This window comes from Pyrgilauda ruficollis, unplaced genomic scaffold (genome assembly GCF_017590135.1).
Source record: "Pyrgilauda ruficollis isolate IOZ18807 unplaced genomic scaffold, ASM1759013v1 scaffold294, whole genome shotgun sequence".
Taxonomy (NCBI): domain Eukaryota; kingdom Metazoa; phylum Chordata; class Aves; order Passeriformes; family Passeridae; genus Pyrgilauda; species Pyrgilauda ruficollis.
Genome location: NW_024524311.1, coordinates 400,516 through 427,141, shown reverse-complemented (window position 1 = coordinate 427,141; position 26,626 = coordinate 400,516). Strand labels below are relative to the sequence as shown.

The 26,626-nt window shown below is 48.3% G+C and overlaps 1 protein-coding gene across 1 annotated transcript; it reads left to right on the top strand.

The window, feature by feature from the left end:
- The first annotated feature begins 452 nt into the window (after positions 1-452).
- LOC121356339 (trifunctional purine biosynthetic protein adenosine-3-like) lies at positions 453-26,319 on the top strand. The gene is made up of 21 exons (XM_041472627.1): positions 453-597; positions 2,357-2,452; positions 2,951-3,125; positions 4,490-4,601; positions 5,053-5,112; positions 6,874-6,999; positions 7,862-7,949; positions 8,706-8,791; positions 9,212-9,380; positions 12,749-12,980; positions 13,089-13,183; positions 16,887-16,912; positions 17,016-17,214; positions 18,926-19,075; positions 19,785-19,991; positions 20,747-20,887; positions 22,291-22,421; positions 24,406-24,547; positions 25,398-25,513; positions 25,825-26,062; positions 26,273-26,319. Exons 1-21 carry the CDS (start codon positions 453-455, stop codon positions 26,317-26,319), a joined length of 2,781 nt encoding a protein of 926 aa, XP_041328561.1.
- Positions 26,320-26,626: the final 307 nt, after the last annotated feature.

The window sequence follows — 26,626 nt, the reverse complement described above, 5'->3', positions numbered from 1 at the left end:
CTGCTGTGTCCATGCAGCGGCACTGCTGGCACAGCCATCGTGTCCCACAGCCCCTCTGTGCCACAAACTGGGTGAATGTCACCCAAAAGCTGTGGCAGTGGGATGCAATCCCTGTGCTGAGGGCTGAGGCAGTGGTGCTGCTGTTGAGTCAGGGATGGACAGACAGACTGCAGTCTTCAGGTGGGTCAGAAGGCTCTGCTTAATGAAAGCAGCTGGTCTTTCATAATGTGACACTCTGAGGTGATGCTTGGTTGGTCTCAAGGTAGAAACATCTCACACTGTTGGTGACTGTCAACAGCACACTGTGGAGAACCGTAACCATAAACAATGGTTACACAAAGAGAGATGATAATTGTCTGAATTCTTTCCTCTAAGATTGCCAGGCTCAGCCTGGGAGAAGCTGTCTCTTCTCTCTTTGACTGAGAATCTCCACAGCTGTGCCCTGCACGGCCATGGCTGAGCGGGTGCTGGTCGTCGGCAGCGGGGGCAGGGAGCACGCCCTGGCCTGGAAGCTGGCACAGTCCCCCCATGTCAAACACGTGTTTGTGGCTCCGGGAAACGCAGGCACGGCTGGCAACGGGAAAATCTCCAATTCAGGTAAAAAGCGGGGAGAAAAATCCTAGTCCAAGCAATCAGCACTGCAGCAACTGGTGAAATAAATGGGCAGGAGATCTTTCTCCTTTTTAATGCCTTTATTAAAGATATTCAGCTCAGGTGGGGAGAAGTCGACGGGTCGCGCCCACGCCGCCGCTGTCCCCAGGAGTGGCACGGAGGAGGAGGAGGAGGAGGATGATGATGATGATGATGATGGTGATGCAGCTCTGTCCGCTGGTCTGCAGGCAGAGCTGGGGACTGCGTCCTCACGGGAGATTGGCAGATTCCTAATTTTCCGGTCCAACACTTCGGGTCCCCTCCTTAGTGAACATCCTTTGAGGTCAGGGTGAGAAGCAAAAAGGATCCGAGCAGGTACTGGACTGCGCGCCCGTCCTTAGACGTCACCTAGGGTCCCGTAATTCCATATTGGCTCGTTGTTTTTAGGGGTTTTCCTGGAAAACGGGAAAATTTGGAGCAGTGCATTTCTCATCTGCATACGTGGTCTCAGGCCACTCCTATTTTCCTGGTGCTGCCATGTCCAGGTGTTGCTCCCAGGCAAGCATCAGGAGGACAATGATAATAAATCACCAACCATTGACGGGCAATTAAAGAAGAACTCTTAACAATGAAGCTAATTTAACAGCAATTGGTCTAACCGGTTTTAGCTCTGTAACCTTAAACAAAAATAGATAACTTTTTATTCATAACAACTGGGACAAACCAACTGGGCAGGTATGGCGAATGCAGGGCAACCCCGATGAGGGGGAGAAAATGATGCATCAGACTCCTTCTTATCAGAAGGCTAATTAATTACTTTATTATACTCTATTTCATCTAAACTGAATCTGCCCAAGCACCCAACTCACTCAGCTGCACAGAATCTCGTGGCTGCTGACAGTCCCAACTCACACACCTGGATTCAACTGGCCAATGAATCAAAGCAATCAAACACTCACACCAGAATCCAACTACCAATTCCCTTCAGGTAAACAATCTCCCACAATGCATTCCACTTTGGCACAACACAGGCGCAGCAAATGAGATAAGAATTATCAAAACCATTCTTTTCTCTGCTTCTCTCAGGTTCAGAGGATGTGAATCCCACAGGCAGGTGCCAGTTGCTCTTTTACAAATGATTGAAGGCACAGATTTCTGCTTTGTTTCTGAATTTCAGAGCTGAGTCCTGAAACACCCTGCTCTGTTTGTTTTAGCCTTACTGCTTAAGCTAGTGAGGCTTATATGAGACTGCATTTCTGCACCTCATCTCTTCTACTTTTGTACTTGAATTCTGTGACCAACCTAGTGAAACTTAACCCAGAAGCAGAGGGTTCAAAGTTCTTAATTCTGAATAGAAACATCTCTGTGCCTGCCCAGGCTGCCCAGTGAAATTTAGCTGCATCATCCAATGCTTTTGAGTAAATCTTGACGCAGCTGTTGAAATTGAGTTTCTTTCCCAACCTTAAGTTTTATTTTTCAAAGTTGTTATTGTTGTGATAAGCTTTTTAAAATATATCTTGATTACACATGGCAAATAAAGGAGATTTAATCACTTAGAAAATGTGTATTAAAAACAGCAGTGCAAAAAGGAGTTGTTCCCAGCTCCTTTTGAGCTCTGCTATTATTAAATTGATATTCCACTTTGCACTTAGTGGGCTGCTTCATGATTTTAATCACACTTTTAGGAGGATGGAAAAAAGACATTCTCATCTCCTGTCTCTTATTTAGGCCTTACAGTCACCAGCTAATTATTTTTCCTTTTCAGCTGTATTAGTGAGCAATCACACTATTGTCACCCAGTTCTGCAAAGATCACAACATTGGGCTTGTGGTAGTCGGCCCAGAAGCTCTTCTGGCAGCTGGTAAGTTACTAAAATAATTAAATAAACCTAAGTTGACAGAAAAAAAATATATAAATGGTACAATAATAATATTATAATAATATGGTATAACACTATACAGTATAATTAACACAATATAACAGTACAATATAATATAACGCAGTGCAATATAATACAATATAACACAATGCAATATAACACAGTACAACACAATGTAATGTAATACAGACAGATATAATATAATTAATATAATATAATTAATATAATGTAATGAAAAAAGCAGCACCTTGAAATCTGCTTTTAAATGGGGGAGGTAACTGTGGGAGTGCTCAGTACAGAGCTAAAGAGCCTTAAAACCACAGGCTGAGAAGGGCCAGTGGACATTCAGAAGCTCACTTGGAGGGTGAATTAATTACCTGAGACCAAGGGAGGTGTAACAAAGGGATGGTGGATGGGATCTCCTTTTGTCACAGGGCTCCAAAGAGCCCCCTTGGTGCTTGTGCTGTTTCTGTGGCTCAGGCATCGTGGATGACCTGAGGGCAGCAGGAGTTCGGTGCTTCGGGCCCTGGGCCAGGGCAGCCCAGCTGGCCTCCAACAGCAGCTCCAGCAAAGCCTTCCTGGAGCGCCACGGGCTCCCCACGGCACGCTGGAGAGCCTTCAGCACCGCCCAGGAGGCCTGCAGGTTCATCACCAGGTACAGCCCCACCGGGGCTCCTGTCACTCGGGGCTTGGGGAACCCTCAGCTCCTGCTGGATTAATCAGCTCTGTAATTACAGACAGCTGATGAAGGTGCGGGTGTGGAACTGCTGGAGCCAGGCTGGGAGAGCTGGGGTGCTCACCTGGAGAGGAGAAGCTCCAGGGAGAGCTCAGAGCCCCTGGCAGGGCCTGAAGGGGCTCCAGGAGAGCTGCAGAGGGACTGGGGACAAGGGATGGAGGGACAGGAGCCAGGGAATGGCTGCCAGTGCCAGAGGGCAGGGCTGGATGGGATCTGGGCAATGAGGAATTGTTCCCTGGCAGGGTGGGCAGGGGCTGGGATGGAATTCCCAGAGCAGCTGGGGCTGCCCCTGGATCCCTGGCAGTGCCCAAGGCCAGGCTGGAGCAGCCTGGGACAGGGGAAGGTGTCCCTGCCCTGACAGGGTGGCACTGGATGATCTTTAAGGTCCTTCCAACCCAGACCCTTCTGTGATTTTGTGAACTCCAGCAGGTTGATTTTTCTGTTCTGAATTCCCAGCTCTTCTTCTTTTCCATCTGCTCCTTCAGGATGCTCAATAAGCCATCTATAAGACACAAAGTTGTAATAAAGAAAATATTTCAACTAATCTTTCAGTTAGTTAAGGGCTGAGAATCATTTCTACCCAGACAAATGCCAGGAAAATGCTCTCTGAGGATGATTTGGAAGGTTCTGGTCAAATATCCATAACTAAAGGAGACCAGTCCCATTTCTTTGCTTGTGGGTTCTGTTCCCAGACTCCTTGTCCTTGCTGGCAAGTGCTCCATGTGGGATAAACCTGTGGACCCTGTGGGGTTTTTTAGTAAAAAAACTTTCTATTAAAAGTTGGGAGTGAAACCAACCTTTTCACTGGTTTTGCTCTGTAAGAACACCCAGTTTATGTTGCTGCCACACGGAGCCAAGGCCAACACCTCCGTCAGCATGTGCAGGGCTCCAAAGGGAAAACTGTCCCAGGTGTGCACAGGGAGATGGGGAGAAGGGGTGGGAGCCTGGGTGGTATCAACTGGGCTGAGGTTTAACCCAACAGAAATCACAGTGTGGAAAGGAGAGTGAGGTGTTCTTTCAGGAAATAGGAAATTCAGCCCTTCAAAAAAACCTTTTATTTGCTGTTCACAAACCAGAAGGTGACTGGGTGAAATTAAAATCCATCCATTGCCAGGGTGATGCTTTGTTCCTTTTTAACTTCTGGATTTACCTTGTGTTTCAGAGTAAGTGGGGAAATTCTGGAGGTACAGTGGGAGTGTACCACTGGGGAGCATCCAGGAGCAGAGTGGAGATCTCCCTGGATGCAGCAGGGATGTCTGACCCCCTCTCTGCTTCCCTTAAAGCACAGACTTCCCTGCACGGGTGGTGCGGGCGCGGGGACCAGCGGCCAGGAAGGAGGTGACCATTGCAGCCAGCAAGGAGGAGGCCTGCAGAGCTGTCCAGGAGATCATGCAGGTGGAAAAATCCTTAATTAATCCCTGTCAGTCCAAATCTTGGTGCTCTGTACTCTGGGAGTTTGTAATTCCTGCTACAGGGGACAAGTATTTTTGGGAGAAATTGTTCATTCGGCTCAAGGGTTTCCCTGGGTCTCCTCAGATTCCTCCTGTGTCCCCCAGCCAGGGCTGGAAGCTTTTGTGACTGAACTTCTGTTCCATCTCAGGTCCCACTTCTCTGCCCCTCCAAACTGTAATTTTTCCTTGTCTCCCAGGCCTGATAGGGAATATTTCAGTGTTGCCTCCTTATGTCCAAATGGAATTCCATTGGCTTTCCCCACTGGCACTCAAGCAAGCTGGCACTTCTCATACACATTGGGTCTTTCTGTTAAAAGAAAATGAAGAGAGGATTTAGGCAGTGGATTCATATCTGCTCACTGGGGATTTCTTTTGTTTTGTTCTGTCTTTTACAGGACAGAATGTTTGGAGAGATGGTTGTTATTGAAGAACTGCTTCAAGGGGAAGAACTTTCTGTAGGTATTGATGGTGTGATGTTGTGCTTTCACTCTTTGGCATTCTTGCTGTGCTTCTGTATAAACACCCAAGTTTATTCTTTCAAGTGTCAATTTTTGTTTTGTTTTATTTGCACTCTGAGAAATGTATATCTATTGCATATATATAACATGCAATCTAAGCCCTGTGCCATGCTAACCAATGCATGTTGTCAGTAGATTTTTCTTCTGCATTAACAATGATGTTGCATTTATAGTGGTTATTTTAGGGGGAATTTTTTTTTTCCCCTAAAGTGACCCAAACTACGTTTTTATGGACTTTACCTTGATAATTCATGTTACATCTGTAACTTTGTGTTAATATTTAGTGCCTCCTTTAGGCTATTCACATGCCAGAGGACAGGCATGGTCCACGTGACTCAAAATCTGATTCATCAAAAGGGAATTGCAATGAGAGCCACCATTTCTCTTGCCAATTTAAACATGAGAAGGAAACAATTAATCCTTCAGGTCAATGGGCTTGTAGCAGAATAAGTGGATCCTATTTGATCTAAATAGATTCTGAGAAATTCTTCACTCAGAGGGTGGGCAGCTCTGCTGGCAGGAAAGGCTGGCACAGCTGGGATTGTTCAGCTGCACAGGAGAAGCTTTGGGCTGAGCTCAGGGTGGCCTTGCAGGGCCTGAAGGAGCCCCAGGAAACCTGGATAAGAACACCCAGTTTATGTTGCTGCCACACGGAGCCAAGGCCAACACCTCCGTCAGCATGTGCAGGGCTCCAAAGGGAAAACTGTCCCAGGTGTGCACAGGGAGATGGGGAGAAGGGGTGGGAGCCTGGGTGGTATCAACTGGGCTGAGGTTTAACCCAACAGAAATCACAGTGTGGAAAGGAGAGTGAGGTGCTCTTTCAGGAAACAGGAAATTCAGCCCTTCAAAAAACCTTTCATTTGCTGTTCACAAGGTGGTTATTTTAGGGGGAATTTTTTTTCCCCTAAAGTGACCCAAACTACGTTTTTATGGACTTTACCTTGGTAACTCATGTTACATCTGTAACTTTGTGTTAATATTTAGTGCCTCCTTTAGGCTATTCACATGCCAGAGGACAGGCATGGTCCACGTGACTCAAAATCTGATTCAGCAAAAGGGAATTGCAATGAGAGCCACCATTTCTCTTGCCAATTTAAACATGAGAAGGAAACAATTAATCCTTCAGGTCAATGGGCTTGTAGCAGAATAAGTGGATCCTATTTGATCTAAATAGTTTCTGAGAAATTCTTCACTCAGAGGGTGGGCAGCTCTGCTGGCAGGAAAGGCTGGCACAGCTGGGATTGTTCAGCTGCACAGGAGAAGCTTTGGGCTGAGCTCAGGGTGGCCTTGCAGGGCCTGAAGGAGCCCCAGGAAACCTGGAGAGAGACAATTTCCAGGGGATGCAGGGACAGCACCCAGGGAATGGCTGCCAGTGCCAGAGGGCAGGGCTGGATGGGATCTGGGCAATGAGGAATTGTTCCCTGGCAGGGTGGGCAGGGGCTGGGATGGAATTCCCAGAGCAGCTGGGGCTGCCCCTGGATCCCTGGCAGTGCCCAAGGCCAGGCTGGACACTGGGGCTGGAGCAGCCTGGCACAGGGGAAGGTGTCCCTGCCATAGCACTGAATGAGATTTAATATCCTTTGCATTCTGGTCTTTTCTGCAGAAATTCTGCAATTTCTCCATTTTCCAGCAGAACTGCGCCCAGCAGCGCTGTCCCGCTGTGTCCCTTGTCACCGCTGTCCCTGTCTCTCCCTGCAGTGCTCCTGCTTCACCGACGGTGTCACCGTGGCCTCCATGCCCCCGGCTCAGCCCCACAAGCGGCTGCTGGACGGGGAGCGGGGTCCCACCACGGCGGGGATGGGCGCCTGTTGCCCCGTGCCCCAGGTACAGCCGCCGCTGCCGCCCTGCTGAGGCGAACTCCCCGGGTGTGGAGACACGAGGCTTGACTCCATTTCAGAAGGCTGATTTATTATGTTAAATATTATATTAAAATGCTACATTAAGACTATACTAAAGAACAGAGAGATCAGAAGGCTACAACAAGAACAGAACAAGAAAATTCTGTGACTGCTCACAGCCTTGGCACAGGTGGCTGTGGTTGGTCATCAATGGAAAACAATCCACATGGACCAATCATGGATTCATCTGTTGCATTCCACAGCAGCAGATAGTAATTGTTTACATTTCTCTCCTGAAGCTCCTCAGCTTCTCAGGAGAGGAAAAATCCCAGCAGAGGATTTTTCATAATATCATGGCTACACTGCCCAGCTCTGCCCTGCACAGCCCTGCAGGCCTTCTGCTGCTCCAGGGCTCTCACCCAGCAGTCATCCTTTGGGGTTTCGTTCTCTGGAGCAGCCTCTCTTTTACCTCTCCTGTTATTCCTAAGCTTTGTGTTTCTCTGCTCCCATCAGCATCAGGAATCCCTGTAGAATTCCCTGTGTGCCTGGGACCTTTGTGCGCTGAACATTAACCTGGGGGTCCTTGTTGGTCCTAAAGCACTGCTCCCCCACATTTTCAGAGGGTGTTTCTCTGAGGACAAACACTCTGACTGTGTTCAGCCCAGGTTCCAGTCCCAGCCCTCCCTGAGAAGCACCCAAACCCCCTCGGCAGGCAGAGCACCCCAAGGGAAGGAGCAGGGCTTGGGGGGACAGCAGCAAACACCCCAGGCAGCTCCTCAGCCCTGCCCAGTCCTTCCAGCAAGGCAGCAGGTGCCACCACTGCCCCGTGCCTTTCGTTTGGTTCTCAGGTTCCAGAGGCTCTTCTAGAGCAAATCAGGGGTGCAATCCTCCAGCACCTCGTGGACAGCTTGAGACAAGAAGGAGCAGCCTACGTAGGTGAGTGAGCACCTGAAAACCAAGGTGAGCTCCTCTCCAGGTCACTTCCACGGTCAGAGGCTGCTTCTGAGTTCCAGATGGTATTTGTTTCAAAAAAATAACCCAGCAGCAGCTCATTTTTCATGCAGTGTTAAGCCTCACTCATTTGGTTCACAGCTCTTTGTCTGGGAGATAACCTTGGCCTTGTTTCCTTAAAACACCATGATTTTATTAAACATTTTTAAACAAAACAGATTTATTTGCAGTTCAGGGCAGAACATATACTTCAGTCCTGCAGCACTGCTCCTACATACAACAATGGCCATTTTCTCCAGATCTTTATCCAGAGGCTGTTTTGGAAAAGGCAGGTGGTGCCCACAGGTGCCACTTAATGCCAAGGGCTGCTGTTGGCACTGAGGAGATCTCAGTCCTCTAAAGAGTTGGGCTCCCACCCACATCTTCAAATCCTGCTTTTTGGGGCCTTTTTTACAATGCCTGAGTAAGAGTGGAGTGGGAGTTGAGTAAGAATGGAGTTGGGTGCACGATGCCAGAGAACCTTTGCTTTGTGGGGTTAAAAATGTTGGTGCCCTGCTCCTCAGGTGGCTGCTTGTCACTTTTATGGATATTTGGGAATTATTATGGCTTGCAGGGTTCTTGCTCCTAAGGCCTTCTGATTTGCAGAATGCTCCGAAATGCTCTGTTTCTTTTAAAGGCATTCTTGAAAGAAAGAAATAAATAAATTAATGTTTAATTTCATTTGCTTGGCTTTGTGTCCAGGTGTGCTGCAAACAGGTTTGATGCTGACCAAGGAGGGGGTGAAGGTTTTAAACTTTAAATGCCAGTTTGGGGATCCCCAGTGTCAGGTGAGTGGAACACACTGGAAAATTAGAGATGCTCCATTCTTTTACCTCTTACTGTTGTAGTTTATTTCTAGGGAAAGATCTGGATGTGAACATCTTAGACAATGTCTGAGGTAACATTTTGGCTCGTCAGCTCCTGTGAATTATTAGTTAAAAAAAATCTGTTCCTCAGATTTTGTTTTTCTGGATAGAAGCAGAATGGGAGAGGCCTAAATTCTTGTTCTTTTAAAATAAGCTCACACCTTACACTTCTAAATTTATGACTGGTGCCAAAAGATGCTGCAAATTAAATTAAAACCCAGAGTTTCCAACTCTACTGGCTTGGCACATACAGATTGTGTTCCATCAATTGACTTTTCCCTAAGGTGAATTTCAACAAACCAGCAAAATAAAACTTCCATCACTCTGAAAACTTTTTTACAGGTAATTCTCCCTCTGCTTAAAAATGATTTTTATGAAGTGATTCAAGCAACAATTGATGGCAAACTGTGCAGCTGCATGCCAGCCTGGCTGGAGAACAGAACTGCTGTGTGTGTGGTCATGGCCAGCCCAGGGTACCCAGGAGACTCTGACAAAGGCTTGGAGGTGACAGGTAACTCTGGGAGCTTCTTAATTATTTAATTGCTTCCTCACAGGGCTCTGGGTAAGGTGAGCATTGGGATATTCTGAATTCGTGTAGGTATTCAATATTAGATATTAGAGACAGGTATTCAATATTCATATAGATATTATAATATATATTTTATAGACATATATTAGATATAGATGTTCAATATTCATTTGGATATTAGATATAGATATTCAATATTCATATAGATATTAGATACAAGTATTTAATATTTATAAGTATATTTGATATATATATTCAATATCCATGTAGATATTCAATATTAATATAGATATTTGATATAGATGTTCAGTATTTGCCTAGGTATCCAATATCTACATATATGTTAGACATAGATACTCAATATTCATATGGATATTTGATATTGCTATTCAACCTTCATACAGATATTAGAAATAGATATTCCATATCCATATAGATATTCAACAGAGATATTCAGGATGCATACAGGTATTCAATATTCACTTAGATATCAATATCCATTTGGATAATAGATATAGATATTCAAGTTTCATACAGGTATTCAATATCCATTTGGATATTGGATATAGATATTCAGGATTCATGTAGGTATTCAATATTCATTTGGATATCAATATCCATTTGGATATTGGATATAGATATTCAGGATTCATACAGGTATTCAGTATTCATTTAGATATTGGATATAGATATTCAGGATTCATGTATGTATTCAATATTCATTTAGATATTGGATATAGATATTCAGGATTCATGTAGGTATTCAATATTCATTTAGATATTGGATATAGATATTCAGGATTCATGTAGGTATTCAATATTCATTTAGATATTGGATATAGATATCCAGGATTCATGCAGGTATTAAATATTCATTTACATATCAATACTGTTTAGATACAGGACATAGATATCCAGGATTCATGCAGGTATTCAATATCCATTTAGATATCAATACTATTTGGATACAGGACATAGATATCCAGGATTCATGCAGGTATTCAATATCCATTTAGATATCAATACTATTTGGATACAGGATACAGTGATTCAGGATTCATGCAGGTATCCATATCCATGTCCTCTGTTCCAGTACTCCAGGTTCAGGATCTGGTGAGGATGTTTGCAGTGTTTAAAACCAGGAACTGTTGCAGAATCATTTCCTGCCTGCTCAGCTGCTGCCCTGCCAGTCCCACCCTCTGCTGGGGTCAGCCCAGCACCTCAGCTCCTGGCCAGGGCTCCCAAATTTTGGCAGAAATTTTTGGCATTTTCTCTCGGGAGAAAAGAGAGATTCTCCATTTCTCCATTCCCCAGAGACAAGGTTGTGCTCTGGTGCCTTGTCCCTGGCAGGGTTTCTGACTCCCTGCTTGTTAATTCCAAAAAACACAGTCAAACCAATGGAATTAAATATTTTTTATTATTTTAAATTTTTTTTAAATTTTTTATTCTTTTATTTTGTATTTTATATATATATTATTTTATAATAATTCTCTTATTCCCTTTGTTCTAATAATGTCATTATTGTTATTTATGTAATTATTACGTTATTATTCCGTTATTATCTTCCACTTCAGAGTTTCATGGGGTTTCTTAGTTTTTATTTTCTTTTTCACACTGAATCACATCTTTTTGGATCATGCTTCCAGGATGGGATTATTGGGGTGTCCTGTGCAGGGCCAGGGGTGAGAATGGCTGATCCCCGTGTGTCCTTCCAGCTCAGGATATTCTGTGATTCTCTGATTTTAATGGCTTGACAAAGTTTCTGTTCTGGAGCATTCCTTAAAAGAGGATGCAAAGGGGCTGGAATGCTGCAGGGCCAGGGGGAGGAATCCCTTGAGCCCGTAGCAAGGAGAAAACCGTGCTTGGTTCTCGTTTCCCCAGGTGATGGCAGCAGTTCCTCCTGTTCCTTTATCTTCCCTCAAGACAGGAATCTGAAAAACCCCAAAGCTCGCACAGTTTTGCCTCCCAGTGTCAGAGCAGCCCCCTGTGAGTGTTGCTGGAGCACCAGGTCCAGGTGTAGCAGGGAACTGCGTGGAGTGGGCAGGATGGAATGGTGGGAGAGCAGAGGTAACATCAGCACTGATGGTGTGATGGCAGGGACAGGGGAGAATCCAGGCAGGAAAGGGCTGTGGGTTGAGATTTCCTGCAGGAAAACCCTGCACAAATTATCCACAGCTCCCAGAGAGAGAGCACAGCTTTCCTGGCACAGGGCAGGGATGTGTCCTGTGGGGGCTCCTGGATCCCACATTTCTGCTCCTGTGGGATTTCTTTCTTTACTTTTGGGGTGCACCAGAAGTGGACACGTAGGAGAGAGCCCAGAGGAGGCTCCAGGATGAGCAGAGGGATGGAGCAGCTCTGCTGGCAGGAAAGGCTGGCACAGCTGGGATTGTTCAGCTGCACAGGAGAAGCTTTGGGCTGAGCTCAGGGTGGCCTTGCAGGGCCTGAAGGAGCCCCAGGAAACCTGGAGAGAGACAATTTCCAGGGGATGCAGGGACAGCACACAGGGAATGGCTTCAACTGATAGGAGGATGGCCTATATTGAATATTAAGAAGGAATTGTTCCTTGTGATGGAAATGAGGGGCTGGGATGGAATTCCCAGAGCAGCTGGGGCTGCCCCTGGATCCCTGGCAGTGCCCAAGGCCAGGCTGGACACTGGGGCTGGAGCAGCCTGGCACAGGGGAAGGTGTCCCTGCCATGGCAGGGGTGGCACTGGGTGGGCTTTGAGGTCCCTTCCCACCCAAACCAGTCTGGAATTCCACGATGCTTTACTGGCTCAGAAGGGGATTCCTGGAGCCAGTGCAGTGGGATGCCTTTCACTGATGATGCTGTTTCTCAGAAAAAAGGAAAGGTGAAAATTTCTGTTGTTCTCCCTTGACTGAATAAAGGACTTCAGTGTTTTGCCCACAGAAGGTAATGGATCTGGGGAAAGGTCTGGAAAACACACCCTGGGAGAAGCAGCTGAGGGAGCTGGGAAGCGACTCAGGCTGGAGAAAAGGAGGCTCAGGGGGGACCTCACTGCTCTGCACAGCTCCTGCCAGGAGGGGCAGGGAAAGGAGGAGAGGAAATGGCCTCAAATGGCACCAGGGGAGGCTCAGGTTGGAGACTGGGAAAGAAAATTTCCCTGGCAGAGTGGTCAGGCCTTGGGCTGAGCTGCCCAGGGAGGTTTGGAGTCACTGGGATTGTCCCAGAGGAGTCTGGATGTGGCCTTGGGGACAGGCTTTGGGGTGATGCTGCTGGGGCTGAGGTGGCACTGGGTGATCCTTAAGGGCTCTTCCCACCTTGATTCTGAGATTGTCTCCAGAGAATGCAATTCACAACCCTCAGAGAATCCCCAAATTTGTCTTTGCAGGGCTTGTGCAGGCCGAGGAGCTGGGGCTGCAGGTGTTCCACGGGGGCACAGCGCTGAAGGACGGCAGGGTGGTGACCAGTGGTGGCAGAGTCCTGTCTGTCACTGCTGTCCGGCAGGACCTGATGGAAGCCCTGGGAGAAGCCAACAGGGGTGTGGCCACCATCCACTTCCAGGGGGCCACCTTCAGGAGGGACATCGGGCACCGGGGCCTGCGGCTGCTGCGCCAGCCCCTGTACGTGAGCGCAGCCCAGATGTTCCTCCTGCCCTCACATCTGGGCCACCTCTGCTGGCCCTGCAGAAAGGTCACTGCTGCTGCCAGCTCGTCCTTCCCTCCCCACAGGGCCCTGATGTACAAGGACAGACACGTGGGAGCTGGAGCCAGGGAGGCTTTGAGCTGTCTGCCACAAACATCAGCTGTGAGAGGCACCAGGGCAGGTAGGACTGGGAAGAATCTGAGAATTCCCTCAGTATATTGGGTTTTTTCTCCCTGGGGGTTGGGCAGTGCACTCATGGCATTGAATTTGAGCTTGGGAAATTGGGCTGGGATCAGCACAAAGAAAGAAAATCAATTTCTTTCTTGTCACTCTGATGATTAATTAACAAATGCCTGCCTTGCCATGGAGGGATTGTGCTTATTAGAGGTGCAGAATGGAGAGGAACATATTGGAAATAAATAAATAAATAAAATAATAGTAATAACCTGCTGTTGATTTTTATGACTTTTTTAATTTTTTTATTATTTATTTCTAAAATCATCTTTATCTCTGGGAATAGAAGTCTTCTTTTCCCTTTGAGGCTATAGGGTCTTATCATTTTTCTCTCTTTCTCTGTTTAAAATTCTTATAGATTACAACTACTTTACTACCTGTTAATTCTGGTATGGAGGCTTTTGTTTGATATCAATTTGAACACTTTCATCTCTCCATACTTTCATGTAGGGAAAAAGAGTTTTTCTCTATAATTTTGCAAGAGGATTTCAGCCTTAAGATTAAGGCAATTCCTCATCCCCCCTGTGTGGGATTTGACTTTTTTCTTTACTGACTTTGATGTCTTTATGTTGTTTCTTTTCATGTTTGTATTTCTTGTATCTTGGACTTAGATGTTTATTAGTTTTTATTTATGTTACAGTCTTACAAGTTGTGAGTTTTACAGTACTTTACCAACAAGGTAAAAAATTGAGCTTTATCTCCCTTTCCATAAGTTACTGTCTAATTAAGAAATTACACTTAAATTGTTTTTACTTTTAACTTATTAACTGACTACTCATGACTTGTAATGTGTAATTACACAATGCTACTTAAACCTGTGAAGAAGAAGGTAAAGATGAACTTGCTTCTGCTTTAAAACTTTTATCTTGTTTTTTATATATTACTATATTCTAAAACTTTAAACTCTTAAAAGTTTTTTACCATGTGATATTACACAATTCTATTTAAACTACACACCCGTAATTTAAGTTTTATCATTCAATTTTGGAAGTTTTCTCCACTGTTTCAAGTCAAATGCAGCGTTCTCTTGAGGGTCAGTGTTTGTTTTACTACCTGTTAATTCTGGTATGGAGGCTTTTGTTTGATATCAATTTGAACACTTTCATCTCTCCATACTTTCATGTAGGGAAAAAGAGTTTTTCTCTATAATTTTGCAAGAGGATTTCAGCCTTAAGATTAAGGCAATTCCTCATCCCCCCTATTTGGGATTTGACTTTTTTCTTTACTGACTTCGATGTCTTTATGTTGTTTCTTTTCATGTTTGTATTTCTTGTATCTTGGACTTAGATGTTTATTAGTTTTTATTTATGTTACAGTCTTACAAGTTGTGAGTTTTACAGTACTTTACCAACAAGGTAAAAAATTGAGCTTTATCTCCCTTTCCATAAGTTACTGTCTAATTAAGAAATTACACTTAAATTGTTTTTACTTTTAACTTATTAACTGACTACTCATGACTTGTAATGTGTAATTACACAATGCTACTTAAACCTGTGAAGAAGAAGGTAAAGATGAACTTGCTTCTGCTTTAAAACTTTTATCTTGTTTTTTATATATTACTATATTCTAAAACTTTAAACTCTTAAAAGTTTTTTACCATGTGATATTACACAATTCTATTTAAACTACACACCCGTAATTTAAGTTTTATCATTCAATTTTGGAAGTTTTCTCCACTGTTTCAAGTCAAATGCAGCGTTCTCTTGAGGGTCAGTGTTTGTTAGCACAGAAAATCTGAAATTCTCAGTAGCCAGGGCTCCCACAACCTGCCAGGGCTGTTCCAGTCCCACCAGCTGCACCCTCCTGAGCTCCACAAACACTCCTGAGTCCACCACAGTGGGCACCTGCACTTTGGAAATTGTGATTTGTGCAAGGCCTGGGCATACTTAATTGAGGATGTGGATATTTTTTGGTGAAAAGATAACAATCCAAAATTTAGCTGGAAACTTGAGGCAGTGAACCCCCGAATTTCTGCTCTAAATTGGAGGGTCTGTTGGAGGATTTGAGGTCCATTTGAGGAGGATCTGTGTGGAGGAGCACAGAATTGAGAACTGGCAGGCTCAGCCTAATAAATTGTGTGTGGAGAGGGAGAACAGGCCAGGACACTGAGGAAAGATGGAAGAAATAAACATTAAAGAAGCCGAGAAATAGAGAATTTTAATTAGCCAAAAACACATAGGATAAACTGAGTTAGGAATATATTTATGTAGAGAATTGGGATAAATTGAACCAGGGATATATTTATGTATTGAATCAGGATAAGCTGACCTGGGGGTTTATTTTTCTGTTAAATCAGAAGGTTTTCAGCCATCAGGAGAGGGGAGATCTGAAGCTCCTGTCACTGCCAAGCACAGCGATGTCCCTTGTTCCAAATGGTTTGTGCCTTTAATGGCAGGACAACAAACAGCAGGAGACTGAGCAGAATCATCCTGAAGATATTTGGCAGTCTCACATCCTCAGGCACCTCTGAGCATGAAAAAGTGATTGCTGCAGGCTCCTGTGGGCCTTTGTTCCAGTGCTTGGCACAGGGACATCCCCAGCTGTGTTCCCAAGGCTCTCCCTTGGCCAAGCAAAGGTTGGCAGCTGCCTGCCAGGATTGCTCCTGGAGCACTGGCAGGGAGGTGCTGTCATGCACCAAGGGCCATGGGGTGCCTGTTTCCACAGCACTCCTCAACCCAGCAGCCAGGGAAATCAGTCAGGAATCCAAGCCCAGGCTTTGTTTGGCTGCTGCTCCATCACCATTGGGAATCCAGTGGTGTTTATTCCATGTTTTCTCCTCACCCGTCCCTCTGTCCTGGGATTTTCTGCTCAGGTGGAACTGTGTCAGTGAATGGAACCTCCTTGAAAGGTTATCCACTGATGATCTTAAAGGCCTTTTGCACTCTAAATACTTCTCTGCGTTTATAATTCTGTGATCCCTGTGTAGTTTTTGTCCATGGCAGCCCTGTGAGTCGAGCAGGAGGCTCCAGGGTACCCTGAGAGCTGGAAATGTCAGAATTTCATGGGAGCCACAACACCTGAGCCAGGTTTCATTACTTGTGAAACGCAGACACGGCGAGGAGTTCTTCTAAAACCAAACAGCAACTTCCCTGAGGGAATTGTGCTTTACCAAAAACGGGGAAGGTGTCCCTGCCATGGCAGGAAATGGGACTTGGATGAGCTTTAAGGTCTCTTTCAACCCAAATAATTCCATGATTCTATGATAATATTCCAGAAAGTAAACAAACGCTGTCCCTGCCATGGCAGGGCTGGCACTGGATGGGCCATAGGTCCCTCCCAATCCAAATCATTCCATGATTCTATGACAATATTCCAGAAAGCAAACGAAAAAAAAATCTCGAAATGACAATTTTTAGGTAGCTAGGACTGAAATTTGAATTAATATTATTAAAAAAAAAAAGAGTTTTCTTTTTCTGTCTGCAAGAAAATGAGCTGTTTTCTCTTGATTTTAACCAGGTAATGCACCGGGTTCTGTCTTCCACGTATGTCCTGTAGAGAAAGTAAACAAACAAAAAAAAAAAAAATCTCAAACTGACAATTTCTAGGGAGCTGTGGCTGAAATTCAAATTAATATTTTTTTAAAAAGCAAAATGGAGATTTCTTTTTTCTGTCTGCAAGAAAATGAGCTGTTTTCTCTTGATTTTAACCAGGTAATGCACCGGGTTCTGTCTTCCACGTATGTCCTGTAGTGCTTCCTTTCAGAGAAAAGGTGGTTTCTGCTGATTTCACTGATGGATAATTGAGTTTGGCCTGTTTCTCCTTCCCACCATGTTTTGCAGGTTGCCCAGGTCTGTAAAAGACACGACACCATCGGGCAGGACCTGGTGGCCATGTGTGTCAATGACATCCTGGCCCAGGGGGCTGAGCCCCTCTTCTTCCTCAGCCACTTGGCCTGTGGCAAACTCGATGCTGAAGTGATGGAAACCATCAAAGAAGGAATAGCTGAGGCTTGCAGGAGTGCAGGGTGTGCTTTCCTGGGTATGGACCTTCCTCTCCTCTGAGGTGTGAAGGGTCTGAGGTTGAATTTGTCACCAGAGAAATGGGCTTGGGAGGCGGAGGCGGAATGTGGCCCTGGAATTGTTGGTTTCTGTTTGGTGGAAAAAACAGAGAATTTGTGCTTCAGTTCTTCCTGCTCTGCAAAATGGGTCAGCACAGGAAGATGGGGTTTAGTATTTGTGCACTTGGGTCCTTGCTCTTCCTTCTTTATCCCTGAACAAAGGAGAACAGAACTGGAAGCCTCACAGTGTTAAATGTTAATGTTTCCATGTCCTCTCCCATACTCGGGGAGGTGCCACATGAGTACCAGAATTAATAATAACAAAACCACTTCTTCTTTCCTGAAGCTTTGTTTTGATGGAGTCTTGAGGTGAAGTAACAAATCCAGAAGGATTTTAAAAATATATCTGAATCTTCTTCGGCTGTGTGTCTCTGGATGTGATGCTGACTTTAGGAGATGCCATAAATTTAAAATGGTGTTACAATAATGGCTTTGAGCTGAGGGGGGGCAAGGTTAGGTGGGATATTGGGCAGGAATTGTTCCCTGGCAGGGTGGGCAGGGGCTGGGATGGAATTTTCCAGAGCAGCTGGGGCTGCCCCTGGATCCCTGGCAGTGCCCAAGGCCAGGCTGGACACTGGGGCTGGAGCAGCCTGGCACAGGGGAAGGTGTCCCTGCCATGGCAGGGGTGGGATGGGATGGGACTTAAGGTCCCTCCCAACCCAAACCAGTCTGGGAATTCTGTGACTCTAAAACGACCACAAGCAGGAGGTGCTGACCTCTGTCTCCCCTTGCAGGTGAGGAGGTGACAGAAGCGGCAGCTCCGTGTCCCCCGGGGCACTGTGACCTGGCGGGGTTCGCGGTGGGCGCGGTGGAGCGGGGCCAGCGGCTGCCGGGGCTGCAGAGAGCCGAGGAGGGGGACGCGCTCCTGGGGCTGGGCTCCCCCGGCATCCACGGCCGCGGCTTCGGCGTCGTGCGGAGGATCCTCCTGACAGCCTCGCTGCGCTGCTCCTCGCCAGCCCCGGGCAGCTGCGGGGACACCACTCTGGGTGGGCTCTCCTTCTTCCCCTGCTCCCGTCGGGCTGCGTTTGTCAGGCTTTGGGCTCGGGCTGCTGCCCGCTGCTCTGCAAGAGTGGGCAGCACTTCTGCCTCCTTCCCAGGGCTTCTGCAAGGACTGGGAGAGAGCCTGTCCAGGGAAACACTCCCAAAAACACCCTTTGAAACACCTTTGAACACCAAAAACACCTTTGAAACAAATCCATCGGATTCAGCCTGGAGAATGGAAGGCTCTGGGAGAGCTCAGAGCCCCTGGCAGGGCCTGAAGGGGCTCCAGGAGAGCTGCAGAGGGACTGGGGACAAGGGATGGAGGGACAGGAGCCAGGGAATGGCTGCCAGTGCCAGAGGGCAGGGCTGGATGGGATCTGGGCAATGAGGAATTGTTCCCTGGCAGGGTGGGCAGGGGCTGGGATGGAATTCCCAGAGCAGCTGGGGCTGCCCCTGGATCCCTGGCAGTGCCCAAGGCCAGGCTGGACACTGGGGCTGGAGCAGCCTGGCACAGGGAAGGTGTCCCTGCCAGGGCAGGGGTGGCACTGGATGAGCTTTAAGGTCCCTCCCAATCCAAATAATTCTGTGATTTTTGATTCTAAACCTCTCCTGAGGTTTGAAACACAGCTGAGCTGAGGCTGTTGTTTGCAGGAGATGTTTTGCTGACCCCAGGGAAGATGTTCAGCCCAGCTCTGCTGCCCGTCCTTCGCTCAGGCCACGTGAAGGGCTTTGCCCCCACGGCCGAGGGGCTCCTGGGGGGCATCTCCAGGCTCCTGCCCGAGCACGTCAGCGCCGTCCTGGGTGAGTACCTGAGGGGCTTCTGGGACAGAACTGGGACAGAACTCAGGCCCAGCACGGCCTTGACCTTCCACATTCAGCTGTGGAATCCTCAGAAATGTCCCTGCACAGGGGGACGGCCCCACGTGGCTGCTTCCCAAGGGGACGCCAAAACCACTCCTGTTCCAAGTCATGAGCCCCACTGCTTGTTGGAGAAGGAAATTCCAGAGGAGATTAAGGGCAGAACATGTCTAGGACAAAAGGTGTTGGAGAAGATTGTGTGTTCCTCAGGACACCTCTCCAAACAAAACATTTTGACCAAATACTGAGGTTTGGTAGGGTGATAAATTTGCATTATTTGCTTCACACACACACACATTTAATGCACTTTTTGGTAGCTTCCCCACATCACCTGACATCTGTGAGTAAGGTAGAACTTTTTCTGATGAAGCCAAAATTGGGCAAAGAATTCAGAAGTTTGAAATATAAAGAAAACCATGTTCATGTGAGTCTAAAAATACACTGGGGAAGGGGAAGGGGAAAGAAAGGTGTCTGTGTGTTGGGTTCTGCCTGGGCTGGGAGGGCTGTGCCAGCCCCGGGGATTTTGGGATTCTGTGACAACAAGAATTGCTCTCTACCAGCTCTTGTGACACATCACTGTCATTGCAGACAGTAAATAATAAATAATGACAAACATTTGTGCTGCCCACACACCAATTTCAATCTTTCCCAGATGCTCTCAGCTGGAAGATCCCTGAAATCTTTGGCTGGCTCTACAAGGAGGGGAACCTCTCTGCAGAGGAGATGGCTCAGACCCTTCCCTGTGGGATCGGGGCCGTCTTGGTCGTGCAGAAGGAGCTGGCCCAGCACGTTCTCCAGGACATCCAGAGGCAGCAGGAGGCCTGGCTGATTGGGAAGGTGGTTGCCCCTTGTGACACAGGTGAGCAGGTGTCCTCGTGGGACTGAAGAGACTCCCTGTTGCAAAGTCTGTGTAGTTCACACCACTTTCCTGTTGTTTCACTAGGCTGGAGGCTGCTGGACACTTCCACATCTATATTTCAGTATTAAATAAATGAGAAATGAATTATTGTTTCAGAGTTGCAGCACCTGGATAACCTCTTCCTCTCCCTGAGGCTTCAGGGAATCCCTGTGCTGATTATTCCGAAAATCAGGGGATATTTTACCACGCTTATGGTGATAATTCCCCTCCTGTCCAGCCCTTCCCAGCTCATACAGACCTGTGCAAAGGCTGAGGACAGGCCACAGCTTTGTACAGTCACCTGTGGTGATGCTCAGTCTGAATCCTGGTGTGGCACTGATTGACATCCAGCAGGACCTGAACCAAAATCCCTCTGGAAACACAACAGTTTGGGCAGCCAAAATGTCACCTCAGCTCTGTCAGCATCAGTTTTAGTGTCCTTTTGCAACATGGGAGGTATAAAAGATGGGAATAATCCTTGAAAAGGCCATGCCTGGGCCTTTGTGAACAACTCTGTGAGCAGGTAACAGCAGAGGCCAGCACAGCTCCTGGGATCTGGGCTCTTCAAACACTGAACCCCTCTGGAGCTCTATCTGTGCCAGCATAAATTCATTGCTGATGCAATTTCTTGTTGTTGAAACATTATTAATAAACTACAGAAATCCAGATTAGAAGGAAAGGTAAAATCTAACACTTTCCCTGTGTGTTTGGAGCAGGTTCTCACATTGTAGTGGAGAATCTTGCAGAGGCCCTGCAGCTGAGCAGCCCCCAGCAGCTGCTGGATGCCAGCACTGCTGAGATCCAGCCCCAGCCCAGGAAGAGAAAGGTGAAGGTGGCTGTTCTTGTCTCTGGAGCAGGTGAGCTGTCACTTGTCCTGGCACACAGAATGTCCTCACACAGGAGAGGCTGGTTCAGGTGTGTCCACCTGGCTTTTCTTCCAGTGGAATCTCCAGACCCCTCAAAGTCCAGGGCTTCATTTTAAGTCAAAGAGTTGTGTTGCACTGCTTAAAAACTGAGCTTTATCAGTGCCCCCACCCTCAGTGCTGTTTGTGGACAAGCAGGTCTTTGTCTGAGCAGCAGCTGAGAGCCCCTCCCAGGGCTGTGGTGTAGCAGAGGGGGGTTTACATGGTGGGTGCTGCTATACCTATAATCCCCCAGTAAGCATCTCCTGTGGAAAAGATGCTTGGGGAGGCATTCAGGCAAGGCAGTCAAGTCCACTGTGAAAAACATGCTCACTGTCCTGTGAAAATGTAAAAAGTTTCATAAAGGACAACAGGAGACAAGGACCACAGAGCAAAGGTTATTACTCAGCCAAGAGCACCCCATTATCTTTGGGGATACCCCTTAAATACCTTTTCATTACATCAGCCCTTTGCATGTTCATAGACCCTTATGCACAGTAAACTTTTCCCCAAATTACATTACATGTTCCAAGAACTGTTTAGCTTTTCTTGGGTCTACCTTTTTAGAGGATGTGTATTCCTTGGGTGTGGTTTTAGTCCTTTTTTATCATCACTTCCAGTTTTTGGGCCCTGGCCCACACTGCCTTCAGAGGGTGAGTGCTGAGAGTTGGCAGATCTGTACAGATGTCCTCATCCTGTGTTCACTGGGTGTTATCCCATCCAAGCAGGCATTTTAACACAAACATACTTACATCAGCTATTGCACTAGGCTTAATTAACACCAGAAATAAAACCCATATCTTTATAACGAAGTTACTTTAACGCCACACATATAAAATCCACTTGAATATTTGTGAAAAGCCAATATTATGTATCTATAACACCCACACACCACACCCACCATGGCCAGCTCAGGCTAGAAAGGCAGAAGGGCCTTTCGTAGGGTCAGTTCCAGCGAGGTTTATTTTAGCACACCAAAGGGAAACCAGGGACAAAAGACAAAGCCATGTGGGGTGCACAAGGTTAAGTATGGGGTCAATGGTCTGAGGGCACAGGGATGGCACAAGGGGCAGGACAAAGGGCATTGCCCTACAGGGAAGACCTGGCCACTAGGGATACCACAACCAATGAGGGAACAGGGAAAGGAGGAACCACGAGAATTTGGGACATATGGGGAAGGGAACAGGAGTGGTTCATTGTTAAACAAGACTCCATGAGGAAGTCCTTCCCAGGTGGGGGAAACTCTTTGGTAAGTCTCTCCAAGGCAGGGCTGTGGGTATTTCCCTGGGGGGAAGAGTTCAGAGGATTGCCCACGGAGGGTGCTGAGGTTTCCCCCTCTCTGCTCTCTCCCCCTGGAGGCACGGCCCTGCCTGCGCTCATCGGCTCGGCCCGGGAGCCGGGCAGCTGTGCCCAGCTGGTGCTGGTCATCTCCAACAGACCCGGCGTGCAGGAGCTGCGCAGCGCCGCCCGCGCCGGGATCCCCACCAGGGTAAGCGCCAGACACCGCCGCTCGCCTTGAAAATGTTAACAGCTTTACTAAACCTTGACAGGAATTACAGCTAAAGGACTAAATAAGGACAAACTGCAGCACTAGGAGCTGTCCTTGTGGCTGACTACCACGTGGCTGGCTCATCTTCAAGACTGATGCTTTGCCTTTTACAACCCTGGGGGTTGTATCAGCCAAGCCTGGTCCCTCCCAAAGTCTGTCAGTCAGCTCTCCTTTGCGGTTTTTTTGGTGGACACTAATTCCTTGCAACTTGATTGGAGGGTCAGGTGTTGTCATGCCCCCCCAGCACCAAGCTTTTCCATTCCAACTGTCCCATGCAAGGGGTTTATGCACATGGTTTCTTTCTACCTGTCCTAGGCAACCCCGGCTGTCTGGTGGGAACAATACAGAGGGGGGAAAGGGAACTATGGGGAGAACAGAGGGCATCTAAACTGCAATAACATAGCTATACATCACTAAAGCTTCTCTTCATACACACACAGTATTCATCCCTTAATTGCAAGAGCTAATCATCTCATTATCCATCTGTAACAGTAAGGACACATCCCTTTCTCCTTTCTATTCCCAGCTGCTGAGCCCGTGGCTGGCCAGGAAGTGCTTGCTGAGCATTGAGGTTTCACTTCAGTGTGAAACTTTCCCTGTGGATGGAGCACAGAGGTGGGAGTCCTCACTGGGCTCTGGGAGCTTTTCCCAGCTCGGTAGTGAGTGCTGCATCCCAGGGAAGGGATTTCAATGGATGGTTTGGGTCTGAGATTGCAGCCCACGAGCCTCAAGCTTTGGCTGAAATCAGTCAAACTTCAGGCTCTGCAAAGCACAGAAATGTGTTGTCTCCTGGGTTTATCCCCCCTTAGAATCACAGAATCCCAGACTGAGTTGGCCTGGAGGAACCTTAAATCCCACCCCTGCCATGGCAGGGACACCTTCCCCTGTGCCAGGCTGCTCCAGCCCCAGTGTCCAGCCTGGCCTTGGGCACTGCCAGGGATCCAGGGGCAGCCCCAGCTGCTCTGGGAATTCCATCCCAGCCCCTGCCCACCCTGCCAGGGAACAATTCCTCATTGCCCAGATCCCATCCAGCCCTGCCCTCTGGCACTGGCAGCCATTCCCTGGCTCCTGTCCCTGCAGCCCTTGTCCCCAGTCCCTCTGCAGCTCTCCCTGGAGCTTTCTCCTCCCCAGGATGAAAACCTGTGTCTCACACTATGCCGGGTCCCATACAAGTTTTCTCCTGCCTTTGGGCCACAAAGCAGCTCTTTGAGACAGGAATTTGTTCTGGCTTGTTCCATAAAAACCCCTGGTAAGGACCAGCAGCATTGTCTGAGAACATTCCATTACTTGGGATGTCAAAGGCAGGAACTGTCCCTTCTGACATCAAGTGGGTTTGAACAGGTGTTTTTACAGCTGTGCACAGATGGAAATAAACTCTGCTAGAGGCTGTCCCTGCATGGAAAGGGTTCTGGAACAGTTTCTTCAGCTCCTGAGTTGGATTCACGTAATATTTTTCTGACTCATGTCTAAAAAAAAGTGATACCAAAATTCACTCACATTTTCACAGGCAAGAGCACAAAGTTTTGTGAGCCCCTTGTTTGAAGGTCCTCAGGAGAGTCAGGAATCAGCACTCACCTGGCGGGCTGAAAATGGGAGGTGGGGTAGAAATAAAGGATCTCCTCTTTCCCTTACCCAGAGAGTCTGGCCAATTGACTCCACCACCTCCCTGGGCAACTCATTCCAGTGGCTGACCACTCGTAAAAGGGAAAAAATGTTTCTAATCTCCAATCTGAACCTCCCCTGGTGCAATTCAGGGCCATTTCCTCTCACCCTTTCACTTGGGACACAGCAGAAAAGACCGACCCCACCTCACTGCACCCTCCTTTCAAATCATGGAGTGTCCTGGAATGAATCTGGTTTGTTCCTCTTTGTTGCCCGAGCAGCTGCTCCCAATCCCACCTTTTGTTGTGTCTCACTGCTCCAGGTGATTGATCACAAACTGTACGGGAGCCGCTCGGAATTCGACAGCACCATTGACCGAGTCCTGGAGGAATTCTCTGTGGAGCTGATCTGTCTGTCAGGGTTCATGAGAGTTTTGTCCAGCCCTTTTCTCCGAAAATGGAAAGGTAACAAATCAAATTAAAAGAGAAACTAAAGCAAGGGTGGTTGGTCTCACCAGGATTCCACTGTCAGAGTTCCTTGTCCTTTGATTAAATCCCTCAGCCCTGCTGACGCTGCTGACATTCCAGGAAGGAAACCCTGTGCTTCCCTCTGGCAGTGGGACTGTGGGAATTCTGGATATGGGATTCTGCTTCCATTCCCTCTGGCAGTGGGGCTGTATTGGGATTCTGCTTCCATTCCCCCTGGCAGTGGGACTGTGGGAATTCTGGATATGGGATTCTGCTTCCATTCCCCCTGGCAGTGGGGCTGTGCTGGGATTCTGGCTGCGGATTGCCAGAGGAACCCCTTGTCCTGCCTCAGCAGTGAGAGAGGGGCAAACTGGGGCTGTGGGGTGGCTCTGTGCCTTCCCTAGGGAAGGAGCTTGATCCCATCCTTTGCCAGGGAGCTGTGCTGGGGAGTCCTGCAGTTCCCACTCAGAGAAAAATGGGAGAAAGATGGATTTATCCATTCCCAGGAGGGATTTCTCCCTCCTGTGGTGCCCTGCACACCCTGACACAGCTCGATGTGTGCCCCAAGTGAGTTAATGAAGGGTGAGCAGCGAGTTAGTGCCAGCTCCTGTCGCCTTGCTCAGGAGTCACTCACTCACTGACAGCCTGGACAGGCTCCTTTGGGAATGTTGCTGCACCCCTGCTCCTGGAAGAGCAGAATTCCCTCAGAGCAGAGCAGGAATTCCCTCCGAGCACAGCAGTGCTGCTCAGGGTTTGGACTGATGATCACATCTCATTTTATTTTTAAGGAAATTCAGTTCAAATTATCTTTTTTTTTTTTTTTTCCTCCTCTCACACTGATGCCCAGGGAAAATTTTGAATGCTTCTCCATCACTTTTTCCACTCATCAAGGATGGGAATGCCCAGCAAGAGCCCCTGGAAAGTGGGTTCAATATCACAGGCTGCACTGTGCATTTTGTCCTGGTGAGTGACCTCAAAACTGGGAAATTAGAAAAATTTGGAAGTTAGAAATGTGTTTTTTTCCTTATCTTTCTGGGGGCAGAAACAGGCAGAGGTAAGAGGTGTGGGAAGGGGTGGGAACCTTGGGATTGGTACCAGTAAAAATCGGGAAGAGTTGGGGTTGCTTGAAGCCCTGTCTTCTTCCCTTGCATTTTGGCGTGGGATTTTCCCATTTCTCCTCCTCCCCGGAGGAGAAGACATCCTTTCTTCGCGCACACCCACACCCCAGCCCCTTCCCCAGCGCTGCCCGGCCCTCCCTCGCTCTGTGCCCGCAGGAGGAGCCGGGCGCCGGCGCCGCGATCCGCCGGGAGCCGCTGCCCGCGGGGCCGGGGGACACGGAGGCGGCGCTGGGCGAGCGGCTGCAGCAGGCCGAGCTCAGGGCCTTCCCCCTGGCCCTGCAGCTCGTGGCCAGCGGGGCCGCCTGGCTGGGAGCCCACGGAAGAACGTGCTGGAGGCGGGAGAGCCGGAGGCTGAGCCCGGACGAGGAGCAGGGAGCAGGAGCGGCCTCTCCCGAGGAGCCCCCGGAATGCGAGGGCGCGGGGCCGGGGGACACGGAGGCGGCGCTGGGCGAGCGGCTGCAGCAGGCCGAGCTCAGGGCCTTCCCCCTGGCCCTGCAGCTCGTGGCCAGCGGGGCCGCCTGGCTGGGAGCCCACGGAAGAACGTGCTGGAGGCGGGAGAGCCGGAGGCTGAGCCCGGACGAGGAGCAGGGAGCAGGACCGGCCTCTGCCGAGGAGCCCCCGGAACGCGAGGGCCTCTGGGCCGCTCCCTGAGGGGCTCTGGGCAGATCCTTGAGGGGCTCTGGGCTGGTCCCTGAGGGGCTGTGGGTGGGTCCTTGAGGGGCTCTGGGCCAGTCCTTGAGGGGCTCTGGGCCGGTCCCTGAGGGGCTCTGGGCCGGTCCCTGAGGGGCTCTGGGCAGATCCTTGAGGGGCTCTGGGCAGATCCTTGAGGGGCTCTGGGCCGGTCCCTGGGGCTCTGGGCCGCTCCCTGAGGGGCTCTGGGCAGATCCTTGAGGGACACTGGGCAGGCCCCGAGGGGCTCTGGGTGGGTCCCCAAGGGGCTCTGGGCCAGTCCCTGAGG

Excerpts from the sequence above, each read along its gene's own strand:
- LOC121356339 (XM_041472627.1), top strand. The coding sequence starts at position 453 with ATGGCTGAGCGGGTGCTGGTCGTCGGCAGCGGGGGCAGGGAGCACGCC. Across the intron at positions 17,215-18,925 it reads TGCAGGGTGTGCTTTCCTGG|GAGATGTTTTGCTGACCCCA; the intron begins GTATGGACCTTC and ends TGTTGTTTGCAG. Across the intron at positions 19,992-20,746 it reads GGTTGCCCCTTGTGACACAG|GTTCTCACATTGTAGTGGAG; the intron begins GTGAGCAGGTGT and ends TGTTTGGAGCAG.